General features: G+C 34.3%; 1 protein-coding gene across 2 annotated transcripts in view; it reads left to right on the top strand.

Moving 5' to 3' along the window:
• The first annotated feature begins 37 nt into the window (after positions 1-37).
• The window catches only part of Rtkn2 (rhotekin 2), a 60376-nt gene continuing 41663 nt past the window's right edge, over positions 38-18750 (top strand). Inside the window, exons 1-2 of one of the 2 annotated variants that reach the window (XM_033766610.1) lie at positions 38-310; positions 5573-5769. In XM_033766610.1, the coding sequence (XP_033622501.1) occupies positions 251-310; positions 5573-5769 (257 nt within the window). In that variant the 5' untranslated portion in view covers positions 38-250. Of the gene's footprint in view, positions 311-456; positions 732-5572; positions 5770-18750 lie in introns of those variants that run through there. The other variant, XM_033766611.1, reaches the window with a different exon arrangement.

Consider the following 18750-nt stretch of genomic DNA (forward strand, 5'->3'; position numbering starts at 1 on the left):
CGCCCCCTTCCCCGTCTGCACCTTAAATGCCCAGGTCCTCTGCACTTCCCGAGGGTCGCACAGCGAACGCCTCTCGGCCCACTTCCGGCGTGGCCCCCTGCGCGTGCGCGCGCGGTGGTCCCTGGGCCTGGTCCGCCTGTGATCGGCATTTGGTACTGGCTGGCGGTTGGCTTCCTCAGAAGCAGCTGGGGGCGGGCTTTTCAAATTTCTTTGAGGAGAGTGGCGACTGCCGCGACCGTTGGCGTTGGAGATGGAGGGGCAGACGCAGTGGGGGCGCGAGCTCGGCCAGGCCGGGCTTTCGGCCCAGCAGGTGAGGGGCTGCTCTGTCAGGTGGTCGGGGAAGTCTCACTCGGCACTCGAAGGCGCGGCCAGAAACAAAGGGACGGGTTAGGAGACGCACTCTTGGGCCTCCAAAGGGCTTGGGCATCTGCATTCCCGGATTCCTCAAGGAAGAAACTGAGTCCTGGAGTGGGGAAACGGTGCGGGGCTCCGCCGCGCGTTTCTGGCCCAACCGGGCCTCCTTCCCTAGGTTTAGACGAGCGCGGTTTGGGCAACTGTGAATGATGCAGGGGAAATGGTTCCCCGGGATTTCCGAGAAAGCCACCTGGCCAACGGGGACCAGTGGCTTAGTACTAGATTTAATAATGTAAAACAGAATTCTTGGAGCGATATCTAGATACAGCATCAATTGTGGAGTAGGAAAGCGGATTGCAACTCAGCTTTAGAAAAAGGTGAAAGTTTGATAGCTCTTCTGCAAATACAGTAACTAGAAAGGTAGGGGGATGACGCTTTGAATGGGATGAAAGTTTTTTTTGTGTGTTTGCTTTTTAGCTGTGTATGTGTTATGTTGACCTATTTAACGTAGGATTACTGACATTACTGACAACATTACTGACAACATCTGCAATTAAAATGTTGTATTAGACTTCCCATTCTTAACCATAATTTTAGGATTTTAAAGCTTTTAACAGGATCTAGTCTTCCATTTTAATCTCCACTGTCTTTTACCTACTTCTAAAGTACAATAGTTTAAACCATAAACAGTAGTTTAAACCATTTTGTAAGTCAAAATCGTTAGATTATTTGCAGTTTCATATGGTGCGACCTAATACCTTTGCTTAGAAGCCTGTACTTTGTTTAGCACATACAACACTCTTGGGAAGTTTTCAAAAAATACTGTAAGAAATAAAGCCAGTCATTGAGACTTATGTGCAAAAAAAAAAAAAAAATCCAGTATCTTTATTAGTAATTTGTGCTGTTTTGACAGCGTTTTCAAAGATTTTGTTGCAGAGTACTTCTCTTTATGTACTTTGGCTGTCTTTATTGTTTTGTTACACGATCTTGATTTGTTGTAAGTTGGCAATCTGAGGAAGTTTATGCATGTCTTGTAGGTATTGAATGCTTATTAGCTGTGCGCTGCACTAACATTTAGGAATGGTATGGAAGAAAAAAATAGAGATGATAAGGTCTTGAAAGAAGTTTGGCTGCATGAAATGAAAATAAATGTTTAAATATCAATACATAAGGCTGTGATATATGAGAAAGTGCTATCCTTAGCTATTTTTCAGCATTGTAAAAACAAAATAATAGGTGGAAATTACTTCTGTTTGGGTCTTTGAGGAAAATCTTAAAATAGTAATAAGTTTTAACCTAACAAGTATATGGAGTCAGTAAAAGAATGTTATATTTAACACTGAATTTTTAATTTTTTTTTTTTTTACTATGAATGAAACAGCCATCTAATTAGGATGAGCAGTGCTTTTGAAGATATCAGTACAACATCTCTTCTTGACCTTTTGTCTAAGATCAGGTGAAGATACCAGCACCAAACACTTCTGTCCAACCCTTTACGTCATCTCTTACTCCTCACAGCAAAGAAAGTTGATTTTGGAGTCATATTAAAGTCAAACCCAACTTTGCTTGTGCAGTTTTGAATAAGTTACCTGCCTGTTCTAAGTTTAATTTTCACAGTTATAGAATGGCTGTAATGCCATTTATAATTATAATTTCTGAATGTAACATTCAGAAAGTTGTTGGAATTTGAGAGTCGTAAATGTTTAAGCTCTTGAAAAAAATCTTAAAATTAAAATAAAATTGAAATATAATACCTCAATTTCAGAAAAATGTATCTCCCCTGCCAAGTAAGTATTCTTCCATTTTTGATGTCAGTGAATATCACCATAAAGTGCTCAGTGTGTGTCCTCATTACATAATCATTATTCTCTTTGGGAGTGGCACTAGATTTTAGTTCCTTCCTAGCAGGACTTTTTCCCTTATTATCTAATGACAAGTCCTTTGGCTGGGCTTCCTCAACTCCTTTCTTGGTTAGCGCTAGTCAGTACTGCTAGTTAGGTTTTCTCCTGCATGTAAAGAGTAGATAAATGTATACTAAAAGAAGTTGCATGGAAAACAAAACCAGCCAAAACAATAGCCTTTTTAATTATTAGTAACTCAAACTACATTGAAAAGCTGTGCATACACTTACCAGTTTGTCCTGCTTCTGTCTTCCCTCTCAGATCCACTTAACTCACACTATCTTGAGACCTGCCTCAGCAAGGAAGACAGGGTTATAGTTTACTACATGTGTTAATTAGGTTGGGTAAAGGGCCAGAAAATAACTTTTTAGCTTTACGTGCCCTGTTGTCTGTACCCCCTCATACCTGGGATCTGCACAGTGCCATTGACCAACATCCCTGGCTGCTGCTTCTCTTGAAATTACTCTGTCATTGTAGCTTTAAAGTAGTCACACAATAAAATGGAATACTACTCAGCCATAAAGAATGAGAAATTAGAGTCATTCATAGGAAAATGGATCCATTTTGAGGATATACTCCTAAGTGAAATAAATAAGTCACACATGTGTAAATACCAAATAGTTTCTCTGATGTGAAAAACTGCAATAGTACACAAGATCCTAATGGGATATTTAACAACGTGAAATAGGAAGAAAAGGGCTAAAGGTGTAGGGAAAGTGGGAAGGGTAGGGGAAAGGGAATAAGGGAAAAGAAAAAAAATTAGAAAATGAAAAGATGGAAATGAAGTGTTTGTAAATGGGGAGGGGAAGAGGGGGTGAATGGAAGGCAGGGACAAGAGGAAAAAATGAGAACCAAGACCTGTCATGTAAAGGTACAAGAGCCCATTAGTGAATGTAACTGTACTGTATACCTAGAATGTACCAATAAACTCAATAAAAAGAAAAAAAAAGTAGTCGCACAATAAGAGTGGATATGCTCTAATGAAACTTTATAAAAAAATAGGTACAATTAGATCATAGTTTTCTGATACCTGTTCTAAAGGATAAAATTCTAATACTAATGTCTGCTGACTGTATCTCATTTTCTAAATGAATATTAACTTCATTTTAACATAAATGTTTTAAAACTCTGACTTTATATTCCCCTTCTCCACTATTTCCCCAACCTCTGATTTTATGGAGTCTTTTGAAAAGTTGGGGAGAGGACAGTCTTCATTCAGTGGATGCAAACCCTAAGCCCAGACTGATTCCTTAATGTGGCTGCGGCCACCTGCTGGTTCCTTAAGGATGTTGCAACTTTGGAGATTGCTGTAGGATTTCCAGTAATCTAGCAAAGTAGTTCTTTATCCTGTACACTGAATCACTAGAGAAATTGAAAAAACATAAGAAGACAAAAAATTGCAAAAAACTTATATCCCACCTTCAGAGATGCTAATTAGTTGGGAGTAACAGATCTAAGTACTTTTGGAAGGCCCTTCCTCTGCCTCAGGTGCTTCTAAAATGTTTCTAAGCCTTCATTGAAGAGCACTGTACTACTTCAACTTGTTGCCTCATTTTTGCATTTAAAAAGCTAAGTTGAATTTAATGGCACCAGATGGTATTTATTTATATTTGAGTTGGGGTGAAACTATGCATCTAGCTTCAAGTTGCTCCCTGCTTGCGCTCTCCAACACTAACCAGTCTGTCAGAGTTTATTTCTTTAGACATATGGGATACATAAATAATTCTTCTAATTAATTGATAATTTCATTAAAGAAGAATTTATTTCAGGGCTGACAAGTTATAAAAAGTTGAAATGGAGTTGAAATTCAGTCATGTATAGAGGAAACCAGCAAATGACTACATTTATAGTATGTACACTAGTTTTGATTTGCATCACTACAAGAGGGGTTTTTAATGTGATTATGTGATGTAATTATAGAAGGAGATTAAACAGATCTGTTTTCTGCATGTGAATAGTACAGTTGATTGATTTGGATAGCTAAGTTAAATCATCTTTTTTTTTTTAACTGACTTTAATATCTGGAACTTTTGTTACTACGTTTCATTCACATTTTATAATTTAGATTTTGATACATTAGAAGTAGTGTTTTCATTTTTATCTACAGAAGCCAGGACGGTCACTTAAAGTTTAGAAATAGACAATAATTGTAGTAAAAAAGAGTATTTCTATGATTTATGAATTTTACAGAGTGACTGAATAAAGTCAGAACTGTACATTGTTTGTAAAATTTTAATGCTAAAAATGAAACAGAATCAGGCCATTGCAAGATAATTAAATAGAATAAAAGACTTTTAGGATTAAAACACTTGGTAATTTCCTGGTGACTCTTAAAACTAAAATAGGTACGTCCAGAACTGTATTCTATGTTCCAGATAGCCAAGGCCTCTGACATTTTCTAAGCACAGTGGTTTCACTCTGTTGTTTCTGAGTTTTTTTTTTTTTTCACTGCCTATCATGATAAATGGCCTGTTATCTCCTTGGAGCTAAGCCTTGTTTCCTTTCTTCAAAATCTGCTCTTTGAGAAAGTTCTTCAACTATATGTTACCATCCCATAATATAGTTTATATTATATATATGTGTAATATGTTGTTCACAGTAGTTATACTGTACATTTCCTAAGGCTGTCATAGCAAATGACCAACACTGTATGGCTTAGAAAAGGGAAATTTTTTTCTCTCTATAGTTCGGGAGATGAGAGGTCTGAAATCAACGTAATGGCAGAGCCATGTTTCCTCTGGAAGCCCTTAGGAAGTGTCCTTCCTTGCCTTTTCCAGCTTCTGTTTCTTGCCATTAATCCTAGGTGATCTTAATATCATGTGCAGAGCTCTATATCCAGTAGAGGATACATTCTGAAGCTCTGGGTAGACATGAATTTTGGGGGACACTTTTAAGCCTAGTATAGTTAAAATAAGAACATGTAATGTTTCTCATCTTTGCTTCTGTTCTGTTTATCTAGTAGATTATAAAGACCTCTAATAATGGCAGAAATTTAACTTTTGCAAAGAGATTGATTGAGACAGGGTCTTGCTGTGTAGTTCAGGCTGGCCTTGAACTCATTATAGATCCCAGGCTGGCCTCAAACACACAGCATTCCTCCTGCCTCAGCCTCCCAACTGCTGGGATAACTGGCAAGTTCCACTATGCCTGGCTGCAAAGAGCTTTTAAAAATAGCTCTATTTTAGTATGTTGTGTGTTGTATTTTTTTCAAAGTAAGATATAAAATGAATGATAGCAATACATTTTTCATATGTTAAAGGTAAAAATATAATTTGTATTTTTGCTACCTTTTAAAAATACTTTTCTCTTTATTTTAGGACTGTAGCATACAAGAGAAAATAGACTTAGAAATTCGAATTCGAGAAGGGATATGGAAACTCCTTTCCCTGAGCACTCAAAAGGACCAAATTTTACATGCAGTTAAGAATCTCATGGTGTGCAATACTCGAATAACGGCTTACACATCCAAGTTACAGAAATCAGAAGAGCAGATTGCAAATCAAACTGGACAATGGTTAGTAGCATAATTTACCTTTGACTTTTGATGTACCTAAATATTTGAATTTAAACTTAAGTATAAATATCAAATCATCAAACCTTTGTGAAAATAAATGCACTGAAGTAGCAGCTGACATCATAAACATTTTGTCAATAGAGTTGAGTAAACTTACTGTAAAGCAGCAACTTTTGCTGGGCAACTTTGTTGTTCTCCTTAATTTACTATGAAATGAAAGTGGTTAAGAAGCAAGGACCAAGGGAATATTTTAAGGAGAACAGATGACACCTGGTAGTTGAATACATAGAAATGTAGATTAAAAATTTATTTCTTAGAGATATACTAATAAAAATATAATATCATATCTTAAGGTAATAAAAACCTAAAGAAATTAAAATGAGTGGGCAGCAAATTTATAAAGATATAAAACCTTATGAGTGGAAAAAAACAAGAATCTGGTAGCTATCCTTTCATGTGATGAACATAAGTTTCAGATAGACAAGTAGTGACAGAAGCTAATGTTAGTTAAGATTTTCTAAGAAACTCCTGTTCCTTTGTTCTCTCTGTTACTCCATGGTAACTTTTTGAATTAGATCTACGATTTGTATATGAAACTATATCCTATTCTGTTTAAAGTGTCAAGCCTTTTAGACTTAAGAATTGACTCAATTTAGTGGCATGCATAAACTGTCTTATGCCAATTGATTAGCCTTACTCTGCCACAATTGAGAAGTATTTTGTAGACCTTCGTGGTTGTCTAACTGATCACAATATACTTTCATTAAATTCTTGAAAAGAAAGTAAAAATAGGTTAGAGAATATGTCTATAAAAATAAAATATATTAATGATATGCTAGAGACCTGAGTACAAAGCAACCATACTCGTTAATTGTATTGCAGCAGAATAGCTATTTTAATTTCTTTGTATCTCAGTTCCTTCATCATCGTAGGCATGGTAATATTTACATTTTTAAAACAGATTTTGTATGTGTATGTATATATGCACATCTATATACACATTTCTCATGTAATGGCTTTTATATACCTAGTACTCAAAAATGTCAAATAATTCTCTTATTACATGGTCTGGGCAGTATTAGTGAATTGCTCCTGTATCATAATCTAGGAAAATACTTTTTTTTTGGTACTGGGGATCGAACTCAGGACCTTGCTCTAGCAAGGCAGGCAGCAGAACCTCTGAGCTAAATCCCCAGCCTTTAGAGGTTGAATGAAGTATGAGAATTTAGAATGTGATATAGCTTTAGGTTTTCAGCTTTTATTGTGGTATTTTGTCAGGGTCAGTACAGTTTCAGAGGAAAAAGTTAAACAGTACTGGTTTAAGAAAGTATAAAAATGGGTCAGGGATTTAGCTCAGTGGTGTCTCATCTGCCTGGCAAGCATGAGATCCTCACTTTGATTCCCAGTACCAAAAACAAAAGTATAGAAGTAAGTATTCAATTATCTTTTCTCACAATATCTGGAATATGCTGAGACCCATAAATACTGCCATATGTAATGCTCTTTAAATACTGTGAATTTTGAATTGTCCATGTTCGTAGTATAACTTTTCTGAGGTTGCTGATATAAAAAAATGTTAAATAAGCTAATCCCTGCTAGGTTTATGTAACAAGGATGAGGGGAGGTTGTAATCTTAGATTCTTAAATAAAAATGTGTATCTTCATTTCTTTTTTTGTGATTATCTTTTGTAGATGAAAATACCTTTGTTTCCATATACATATTTATATTCACCACTCATGAAAACATTGCTGCCCATAATTATTGAAAGTATTTCTAGAATTAAAAAAAAATATTGAATATTCTGTATGGATTCTTTGTTTACAACTTCATTTTATAGGTGCAGATAAAACCTGAGGGTACTGATCTAATACAACTGGAAATTATAATACTTGCTTTCTTATTACATAAAACTCATGTGAAGATTAATGAGTCTTACGATAATTTAGTTCCCTCAAAAAAGTCATGTAAATTATGCTGTTTGATTAGTCAGCCTTATGTTTACCAACTATCTTGCCTGAAGACCACTTACTAAGCATTGTACTAAGGTGTCTGTCCACAAAAAAGTTTGTCAACAAAGAACAATATGTGCATGTACAGCAAATATGTTGGCTTTAGAAACTCATAATCTGTTTCTTAGTTAATTTAATCTTTGAGACAAAGAAGTACTTCAGTTTACGTTATATTATAAAATGAGTAGCATTGATGAGAGCAACACTACTCTGTCTTTTAAAAGTTTATGATAAAATGTTGAAAATATAGACAGTAGGCTTGGACTTTTTCGAAGAAGAATCAGCATGGAATGGTGGGACTGAGGAATGTCCAATAAAGGAAGTGGGTCTGGATCTTGTGAAGGATGGAGAGTTTAGTGAGTAGGAAGAAGACGGCATTCCAAGAAAAAGAAATAACAAGATTAAAGCTTAGGGTGGAAGATGAGCAATAAATGTACAAAAACAGTGGAGAGGTGTGTTTGGTTGAGGCTGAAGATCAAGCCAAAGAAGAAAAGAAATAAGGGGGAGCAGAATTTGAGAAAGCCTGGAATGCAAGGGAATTGGTGGGTACTAATTGACAGCATTTCTTGGTGTCAGGAATTGTGCTGCAGTGTTCACAAACATCACATTAAAAGCTGATAACAGTGTAAATATCTTTATGAAGGAACTTGGAACTAGGATTTAAAGTCTGTAGATAATGGTTTCAAGGGCATACAGTGTTTGTGGGGCTAAGACATGAACCCAGATAACTTAAAGCTGCCATGGTGAGCTGTTACAGGGCTTAACATTTATTTGTTTATGACTTATCCTTTATCATTTTACCCAGGGAAGAGGAATGATAAAATGGGTGCCTAGGGAAGGTTATCTGAGTATTAAAGGGTGATGAGGGAAAAAAAATCATTGAAATAATAAATTTTTAGGGCAAATATTTAAGAATAGACAGATGGATCTAATAAGGAAATAACTTGATTAGAGAAATGAGGAAATCACAAGTAGCACATGAATTTCCTCGGGGCCTATCTAATAGATCTTCACTCAAAGTGCTCTCTATCCAGACAACCATTCTGCTAACAGTTTTCAGCTATTTCTCAATCTGATGAGTTTATTAAAACCATCAGCTAATCTTACTTTATTTTATATCCTTTTAAAAGATTAGTTTCCTGGGGTTCCAGGAAAGAATTAAACCCTAATGCCCCAAGACATTCTACTTTGTGCATTCACTTAGTTTTTTTGTACTAAAGTAGTGCTACTTTTGTACTAACCTTGGAAGAATTGCAAACCACTTTGTGGTTTAGGTGAGGTACTCCAGTTGGGAAATCAGATATTTTTTTAAACCACACATCCTCTGAGAATTTTAATAACTAGTGATATGTTTCATTACCATAGTATTCCAATAATACTATATAACTAAAACATTGTATGTATAAAATATCTTCTACTATAAGGCCTGTTTTTTATGCCTGAAAAATAAAAAATACTCAGATTTATATACAATTCAAAGTGAACTCCAACTGATTCAAAAAGGTGGCTGTAGAAATTTTTCTAGATTGAATAGAAGGTGAGACAGAGTCCTTCCTCAATTTAGAGCACAGAATGGCTTATAGTAAACTGTTAATTGCGTGTGTTTTATCTAGACTAGATTACCCCTTATCTTTTTCCTGCTTATAATAGCTAGGATATCTCTATTTAAAAGAGTATTTCTATCAAACTACTTTCAAAAAGCAGCTAATGCTTATCAAATTTTCTTAGGCCCATTTCTAAACTACTTTCATAGTTCTCCTCCACCCATCTCTCCCTTTACTAGGGATCGAACCCAGGGCCTTTTGCATGCTAGGCAAACACTTCATCACTGCACATATCCCCAGCCTTTTTGAGACAGTCTCGCTGAGCTGCCCAGATTGAGTTTGAACTTGCCATTCTCTTGCATCATCCTTTCAAATACCTGGGATTACAGGCATGTACCATGGTGCCCAATTTATCTCTCAATTTCTACTTTACATGTTTTTTTGCAGACAGTTGCTTGATCTGTACTCTCAAAACAGTTCTTAAATTTTCTTGTCTCCAGAGCCTTTGCTTATATACTAAAGTGCCCTATCTTCCATTCCCACCTAGCAGAACCTCTTGTATTTTGAGTCATTAATTGTTACATCAGAGTTACCTTGATCTTTCTATTTAGAGAGTGACTGATTTTTTTTCTTCTGTGCCCACAATAAGTACTCAAAAAATAATTACTTGCCTCCTACTTCTGGTAGCATCTGAACTGTGAATTGCTCATTATAATTTACTATAACCTATGAGGTATGAATCTTTTCAATTAGATTATGAAGTTTTGGAAATGACAATGTCTGGTTCTTATTAGTGAAATAAAGATTAAAGATGTTATCACCTTCATTTCATAGGCTCTTGTAAGTATTAGTGCCTGGAGCTTAGAGGCAATTCTAGTGTTGGTCCTCTTCTTTCTCTGTCTTTTTTGTGTGCTGAGAACACCTAATAGTTCTGTACACTTTCAATTTAACCTGTGTTCTATAAATAATAAATAGTTTGGCCCCATGTCCCTTCATGTGTGTAATGAGCAATTGGAACTGAGAATTAATTTAATAGTTAATTGTATACTAGTTATATATTTTTTTTTGGGGGGGGGTCCCTTTTCATGTTCTTTGTTTTGTTGTCCCTAGCTGCTTTGGTGGTCATGGATTCCCTACTTTGTTCACTTTTTAAATCACCTGCTTATAAATTTTTTATATAAAAAATAAAATACTACAATGAATATCATGAGCATTATCCACCAGATTGGCTAGTTTGCCATATATATTCTTCCACTATACTCTTTTGTTTTTTTTTCTGCATACACATATGCATGCACGCGCGCACACACACACACACACACACACACACACAGATACACACACACACCCTACACATGCCAACAGTTTTTTGTTGAACCCTATGAAAATAAGTTGTCTATCTTCTAGAAGCAAGAACATTTTTCTACATAATCTAAATATGATTATAAGCAAAATATTAATATTTCATGATAATCATCTACTATTCACTCTATATTCAACTTTATCCAGCTGTTAAAAATCTAAGTATCCCCCCTCCTACAAACCAGAATTCAATCAAAATTCATGTAATACATTTGGTTATACCTCTGGTTTCTTTTAATTAATCTTTTTCTAAAAACCTTATCAGTCTGGACGTGGTGGCACATACCTGTAATCCCAGCAGTCAGAAGGCTGAGGCAGAAGGATCACTGCAAGTTTGAGGCCAGCCTGGATTACATACATCAAGAGACCCTATGTCAAAAAAAAATTAAAATAACCCCTTATCATTAATGCTTGGAGAAATCCAGACTTTTCTTTTTAATCCTTAATAATATAAAAATTTTATATTCTGTATTTGTCAGATTGTTTCCTTATGTTATCCTTGAACCTTTTCTCATATCCTCTGTTTTCACTGTAACTGAAAGTCGAGTCTAAAGGTTTGATCAGACTGAGGTTAAACATTTGCAAGTATTTTTCTAGGTAAGGCTGGGTACTGTATATACTTCATTTGATTCAGTATTTCCACTCTGTGTGATGCTGAGTTAGAACCCTTATTTCTTCTTTTTTATTGAGTATTTTTTTAAGTATATAGTGCAGTTATATTCATCACTGGGGTCTTGTACCTTTATATGACAGATCTTGGTTCTCATTTTTTCCCCATACCCCTGCCCTCCCTTCTCCCCTTCATCCTCCCCTATTTACAGCGATTTTGTTTCCATTTTTTCCTTTTGTCATACTTTTTCTTTTCCCTTATTTCCTTTCCCGTATGCTTCCCTCTTCCCCTACAAGATCCCTTGTTTTATTTTATTTATTTATTTATTTTTGGTACCAGGGATCGAACTCCGGACCTTGTGCTTGCGAGACAGGCGTCAGAACTAATGAGCTGAATTCCCAGGCCCAGGATCTCTTGTTTTAGATGGCAGTTGCCAGCTTAGTTTTCTCCTGTGGCAGATTGGTTTTCTCTGCATTTTGTAATTAATGTTGAGATATGAGAGCTGGCTGAATATTCTGTTATTCAAGAAGCTTTAACTTAATAGATTTATCATCCATTTATGATCTTTACCTAAATCAGGGATAATAGGGTTTGCAAAAACAGTGATCATTTAATTCTTTTATTTTTCAACTTTTATTAGGTGATACTCATCTGTAAAGGTGAGTATTTCCATTTTATATACTTTATGGATTTTTATTTGTTCATTGTATTATTGTCATTGATATTTTTGTTAGTAAACTTGTCCTAAATTTGTTCAGTGGGAGTTGCTTCCAGCTGGCATGTTTGTTCTTTTCACAAGCTTCTATTAGTCATTAAGAACTTCCTTGCTTTCTGACACAAAGGCAAAGCCAGGGTTGCCATGTATTTCCTGTTCTGCACCTTGGGTTAGCCATTTCTCAGAGTCCTGGTTCCCTTTAATGGTGAGTCTATTTTAAAAACAAAGGCTGGTTATTTAGTGAGCTAATTGTTATTAGAGGATCACTGATTCTTCTAGACCTTTTTCAGTGGGCACAGCTATGCAACTTAAATTGTGAGTTTGTATTGATATAGCTTTTTATTTGCATGAATTACTTTGTTTTATATTTGTCTCATGCTGAAAAATCTTCATTACTAAAACCAAGTATATTTCCTTTTTTTAATACTATGATTATGTAAAACAGTTTCATAATTATGGGATAAAGCCTACCTATGTAAATTCAGAATTTCTTTGCAATTTTTTTCAACATACAGGAGTTATGAGAATTTTTCAGCATGCAAAAAAGTAGAAATGATTATACAATAAAGACTCATATACGCACCACATAGATTTTATAATTAATATATTGCTATATTTGCTTTATCCTTTATCTGTCTCACCACTCATCAATTCTTACTTTTTATGATGCAATTAAAAATAAGTTCTTTATGGCTCTATGTATATCTATGTATATATATCCCTGTGGATATTGAGCTGATAACTATGTGCACAAGTTACTTGAAATGATCTTTTTTTCCCCCCTGTGGGAGAATTTCTTCAAAATGAACTGTTCTGCCATTGTCAAGAGGAATTCATTTAATTGCCTTTTTCTCAAACAGAATTTTTTCTACTTTGTGGAGTAAAGTTTCTTAATGACTTAATACAGTTCATTTTCATGATGGTTTCATTGGATTTTTTTTATTGAGGTATGAAGTTTACCATTTGTTTTTAAGGTCTTCTGTAGCCTTACTTTATGAGTACCTGAAATGTCTTGTATTGAAATAGATGGGCTCAAACTTTTTTGTTGTTATTGTTAGGGTGTTGCTATCTTTATGCGTTTTCTGTACTTTCTGCTTTTTGAAGATTATTTCCTCATAAAACAAACAACATAGCTTCAAAGAGAACCAGAAAGTACCTTATAGGTACTTATAGTCATTGACACTTTAGAATTAGAAAGTGTCCTTTTGTTGTTATCCTAAGTAATACTTCTGAACCTGAATTCTACCTTGCCTGACAACAAAACCATATCCTCTGCTTTCTTAAGAGTTTTCATTTGATATATCTTTGCTCATTGTTTATTTTTAGCCTTTCTAGTTCTTTTTGAAGGTATATTTTTGTTTCATGGGGAAATTTAAGTCTGTTTATATTTAATATGACATTTGATTTAATTTGGGAATAATTATCAGTTGTAGTTACTGAACTTTAACATTTAAAAATATATATGGTGATAACTTTAATGTCCTTAATTCTTCCCTCATGTCTGTTAGGCTTCTGTTTTTTTTTTAATGATATAATTTTGCTTCTGCCTATCTTTGTCGAGGTCAATGACTTATGTTTTCCCCCTTTCTGTCTTCTGTGCTTTAAAAAAATTATGTTATTTCTGTTGCAGTATAGTGGATATTTACATACTAATCTTGTACTTATCTCCCCACCTTTGTTTTAGTCTTTGATCCATGGTTAAATATGTATAGTTGTTACTGGAGTTTTTAGGGCAAAGCCCCAGCTCCAGGCATTCCAATAGATCATGCTCAGTCACCAGTCACAGTCAAGGAGACAAGCAATGGTAAAGGACTAGTAAGGAGCTTTGATCAGCATCACCACAGTGGGAAGCACAGAGTAGTTCAAGATATGCCTTCAGGGGCTAACAGAAATGTTGGGATTTTAAAGAAAAAGGAAACAAAGCAAGGTGGAGGTTTGCCTGGCTTGAGGGATTTGCATAGCTGGAGGTGTAGGTAATCCTGGTCAAGTCCTGGTTTGGGTATTAATTCTCAGGACTGATTTTGTGAAATCCAGGGAGAGTCATCATCACCTGAGAGAATCATTCAGTCCCCAGGAGATGAGGGCTCATGCCTTGGGGGCACAGCCTCAGGTCCCTTTAGGAGTAATTGCTCCCACTTGAGGGGTGAGCTCAGTTGGGGGGTGAGTTCATTAAAGAATGGTCTTTGGGATTTTGAGTTTCCAGTACTCTGAGGTGATTACAGGTTTAGGGTAATGACTGGCAAGTTCTAGGTTTTGCTTCAGAGGGCCGGAACTGAACATTGTTAAAGCTGACAATTACATACCCCTGTAAATCCTGAAAATTACCTTTATCTTTGTGTCCCTCATTTTAAAGGGGTGTAAGATAAGCTAGGTAAATTTAGGACAGTAAACCTTGTAATAAAGATACTTTTAAGTGAGTAACATGTCTACATGTAGAGCTGAATAGGGATATGACCCAAAATTTTGGGTAAGTACGCATGTAAAATGAGGAGAGATGCCAGTCTTTATTCTGGTTTTAGTTACCCATTGAACATCTGCAGTCCCAGCTTCTAGGTCCCTATTGTACATAATGTTAACTATCTTCCTTTTTTTGATATCAGGAATTGAACTCAGGGCCTTGTGCTTACCAGGCAGGCACTGTGCCACTGAGCTATATCCCTGGCCCTCCAAAATAATCTTTTAAAAGAAAGTTCATCAGCTAATACGTTCCTCAACAACTGTATAGTTTTCTTATGTTCTTGCATGTTCAGAATGCTTTTCTTTAGTATTGCTACATAAAGGGTACCTTATGTAGTTATAAAATATTTACTCAAAAATTTTTGAGCTCCTTGGAAGTCTTGCTGCATGTTATCATGTTATAAACAAATCTAATGTTTAATTTTTTTTGTTTTGTAAATGACTTGGTCTTTGCTTAGAGACTGAAAATAAATTTTTTAAAATGTGAATATCTAATCATTTTACTGGGATATGTGTAAAGCTGACCATTTTTCTCATTTAGGACCCTCTGAATATGAAGTTTAAGTTTGTTCAGGAATTTTTTTCTGTACTATAAAGTAAACTGTTAATCCAATTTTATTGCTTTGTTTTCTTATTTAAGAGCTTCAAATTACAAGTAAGTTGGATCTTCTTTGCCTATATGTCACTTTTGATATTTTTTATTTTATTTTTTATGCTTTTTAGACAGGGTCTCACTATGTATCTTAAGCTGTTTTTTTTTGTTTGTTTGTTTGTTTGTTTCTTTTGGTACTGGGGATTGAACTCGGGTCCTTGTGCTTGCAAGGCAGGCCACTGAACCACTGAGCTAAATCCCCGGCCCTTAAACTGGTTTTGAACTAGCTATGTAGCCCAGCCTGGCCTTGAACTCACTGTGATCCTCCCTGGGATTACAGGCATGTGCCACTATACCTATCCTGATCTTTTTTAAACACTTCATTTTTATTCTTTTGATTCTTTTCATTCTTATCCACTATATCCTTTAGTTTATTTTCTCTTCTTTCACTGAGCAACTTATATTTTAATTGTTCATTTCAGAAATGATTTTTCCCCAGTTTCTTTTATCTTTTATCTTGTTGCATAACTGCCTATTGTTTTTCCTTCACTAGTATGACATTTTAAATTTCAAATTTCTGATATCATATTTGCATCCCTGGCTTGATACTTGCAATAAGTTGTTTAACTGTACTTAATCCATTTTAGAGCATTGTGTTAGTTTTGTAACTTTATATTTCTTCAAGGTTGAATTGGTAGAGAGTTTTTAATCACTTGACGAGGTTCGATCTACTTTTATTTATTATGGCTTTCTGTGGGTATTGAGGTCTTTTTTTAAAATCCCAAATGAAGAACGTAGAATTTTCCTGGGCCATGTGTAGTAGTCAAGGTTGGCCATTGTTAAAAGGGATTACTTGGTTTCTTAGTTTAATAATGCTTACTGTTTTTAGAACAGTGAAGATGATGCCTTTTGAAATGTTGTTTGTTTGATTTTCTGATACTTTGGCATTATTTTCTTTCTTGGAGTTTTTAACTTCAACTACTTTCTTCCCTTTTCCCCATGATGAGGCTCCAAAGGACCCTATCTCTATGTATTTTTTCTGGAAGAGTTAACAACTCTTGAACCAGAATACTTTTGGGGTCCTTCCTTTTACCTCCCAAGGAACTAATGCCCTAATATCTGCCAGGACTTAATGCCCAGCTACTTTTGTGGAAGTGGAGTGGACTATCAACTCATAAGAGTGGATACCTCTTACTTGGATAAGGTCTCCTGGCTTTGATGTTTTCAGATGTTAGTTTTCTCTTTCATATGCCCGGTAATGCTTGCAGTAATGTCTCTTTCATAGTTATGCTATTGGTGAAAGCTATACGTGATTTTTTTACTCATAAAATAATCCTTGCATTTATATAACTTGAATGACAAAATACATATAAAACATTAATCCATTCTGTAGCTTTGTGAGATAATACTTCCCTCATTTTACAGATAAAGTTGTTAAGGCTACAAGGTTAACAGCAACTCACTAACATAACTAGTTAATGATGAGCAAAATTCAATCCTAAGATTTAAGAATCCAAATCTACTATGTGCTCCATCAAAGTGATCATATTGCTATTTCATTTGTTCGAACAGTCTCTGAATGTTGAGTACCTTAGAAAGTACTAAGTTGTGTATTAGACACTTGCTATTACAGCAATGAACAAAACAGACCAACAAAACAAAAACCCTGCACTTACAGAATTTATATTTTTAGGAGTATTATCTATCAATCTCTTCTTCACTTAAAAATGAGATTTTTTGGCATTGAAAAAATAATATTAATTAGAGTAATTTATAGGGCTTAATTATGTGTATCATTCAACATAATTGTGACTTTTAATAGTGCCAAAATAGCTTCAAGCTTTATGTGATTACTATATACCCTTTTCCTAGTTTATTGCTTATATACTATAAATTTAAAAAAGAAAAGGTATATTGGAAATGAAAAAATGTATAGTTTTCATAGTTGTATTATGAAGCATGTATTTAAAAACATTACTGATTTTTTAACAAAGCTCTATTTGGTTTGATGTCTGTTGAAAGAAACATCACATTTGGGATAGTATTTAAGCTATTTATGAAGATATTTTATACCATATAGTTTTAGGATAGTGTGAAATTCCACACTAAGGATTTCTGAGTAGTTTAGTTTTCACTTATTTGCATAAAAAGTGAAGGATTTTTTTATCTGCTTTCAACAGATTATTGTTTCTTATTCTTTTAGTATTTCATTAAGAAATGTAAAATACTTTCATCATTGTGCTGTTTCTCATTATAACTTGTTAATTTTCGCAAAAAAATGCTATTTCAAATTCCCGTATAGAACAATATAAAATAGGATAATTTCTATTTACTCAGTTGATTTTAATACAGAATTTTGAGTAATAAAGTAGCTGATTTGCACCCTCTGTTGGTCATTTTCTTTACCTGCAGACAGAAATACAGTGTAATAAAATGGAAAACTTATCTTTTATGTTTATCTTTTAATTGACATTTGCAGATCTTGCCAAAATAATACTCTGAACTGGGTTTGTGTAAATAAGGTGGATTGTTATTTAGCTGTGCATTGTTTCAGTAATTTTATGGTTATTTCCTTTTTCCTCAGGCTGTCTCTCTAATTGTAGCATTCAGAATTGGCATTAACAGTGTAAATTTTCAAATAAGTATTTATTTAACTGTAGCACATTATTAAACAGATAATGTTTAACAATTTCATTGTCAATTTGGATTAATTAGAAAAACATCACATTTTACTACTCTAAATAACAATTTGGAGAGTTACTTGAATTGAAAATAATTCAAGCTTCAGAAAACTGAGGCTGAGTTCTTCTCTGACTTTCCTTAAGGTAGAATAATTCTGTAAGATTATATGCTTAATTAGATTTATAGTATAGTTTGATAATATTTGCATATAGTAAATTTCCTGACTCGTAGTAGAAATATCTATACAAATTTATAATTGCAGTTAAGAAAGCTATACTTGTCCAGGTAGATGAATAGTTTGGAGGAAGAAAATCTTTGCTTTTGAAGGATTGATAAATAGCAAGTTTGCCTTTGGTAGTTCTGGTATTTCTAAATTTCACTTACCAGCCAAAGCATCAAATTTAATAATATATAATTCACTCAATTTTAGCATAATCTATACCTATTCCATAAACTATGTATGATATCAGAGCTTCCTTGCATTTTTTAATCTAAATAAATATTTTAAAAGCTTATAATATGCATTTTCATATTTTTAAAGATATTATTTGCAAACACCAGTAACCAACAGTATTTGTGTAGAATTTCATGTACCAGTTTGAATAAATTGAAATTTGTGTTTCATTTCTAGTGTTCTTTTTTTTACTGTATTATTTAACTAAAACATGTATTAGACTATTCATTTGACCTTTCTACTTTGTGGCAAAGCAATGAAAAAGATGTTCTTCAACATGGCAAATTAAACTTTAATGTTGAATTTGATTCTTAAATTTGTAATTCAATGAAATATTATTTTGAAATATAATCAGCGAATACTTACATTTTTCAGAGAGTGAATTCCCTAAATACCACATGTAAACATAAGTAATTAAGTAGCATTCTGAAGCTATATGACTTTAAATCTGTAGTATATTAGTTGTACCTGATGTGTGATTCTATAAATACCATGTAAATGTCCCACATAAACTTATCTACTTGATATATCAGTAAATTATTTTAGCTCATATGG

This window comes from Fukomys damarensis, unplaced genomic scaffold, assembly GCF_012274545.1.
Source record: "Fukomys damarensis isolate Sample0158 unplaced genomic scaffold, DMR_v1.0_HiC HiC_scaffold_20, whole genome shotgun sequence".
NCBI classification, from domain to species: Eukaryota; Metazoa; Chordata; class Mammalia; order Rodentia; family Bathyergidae; genus Fukomys; species Fukomys damarensis.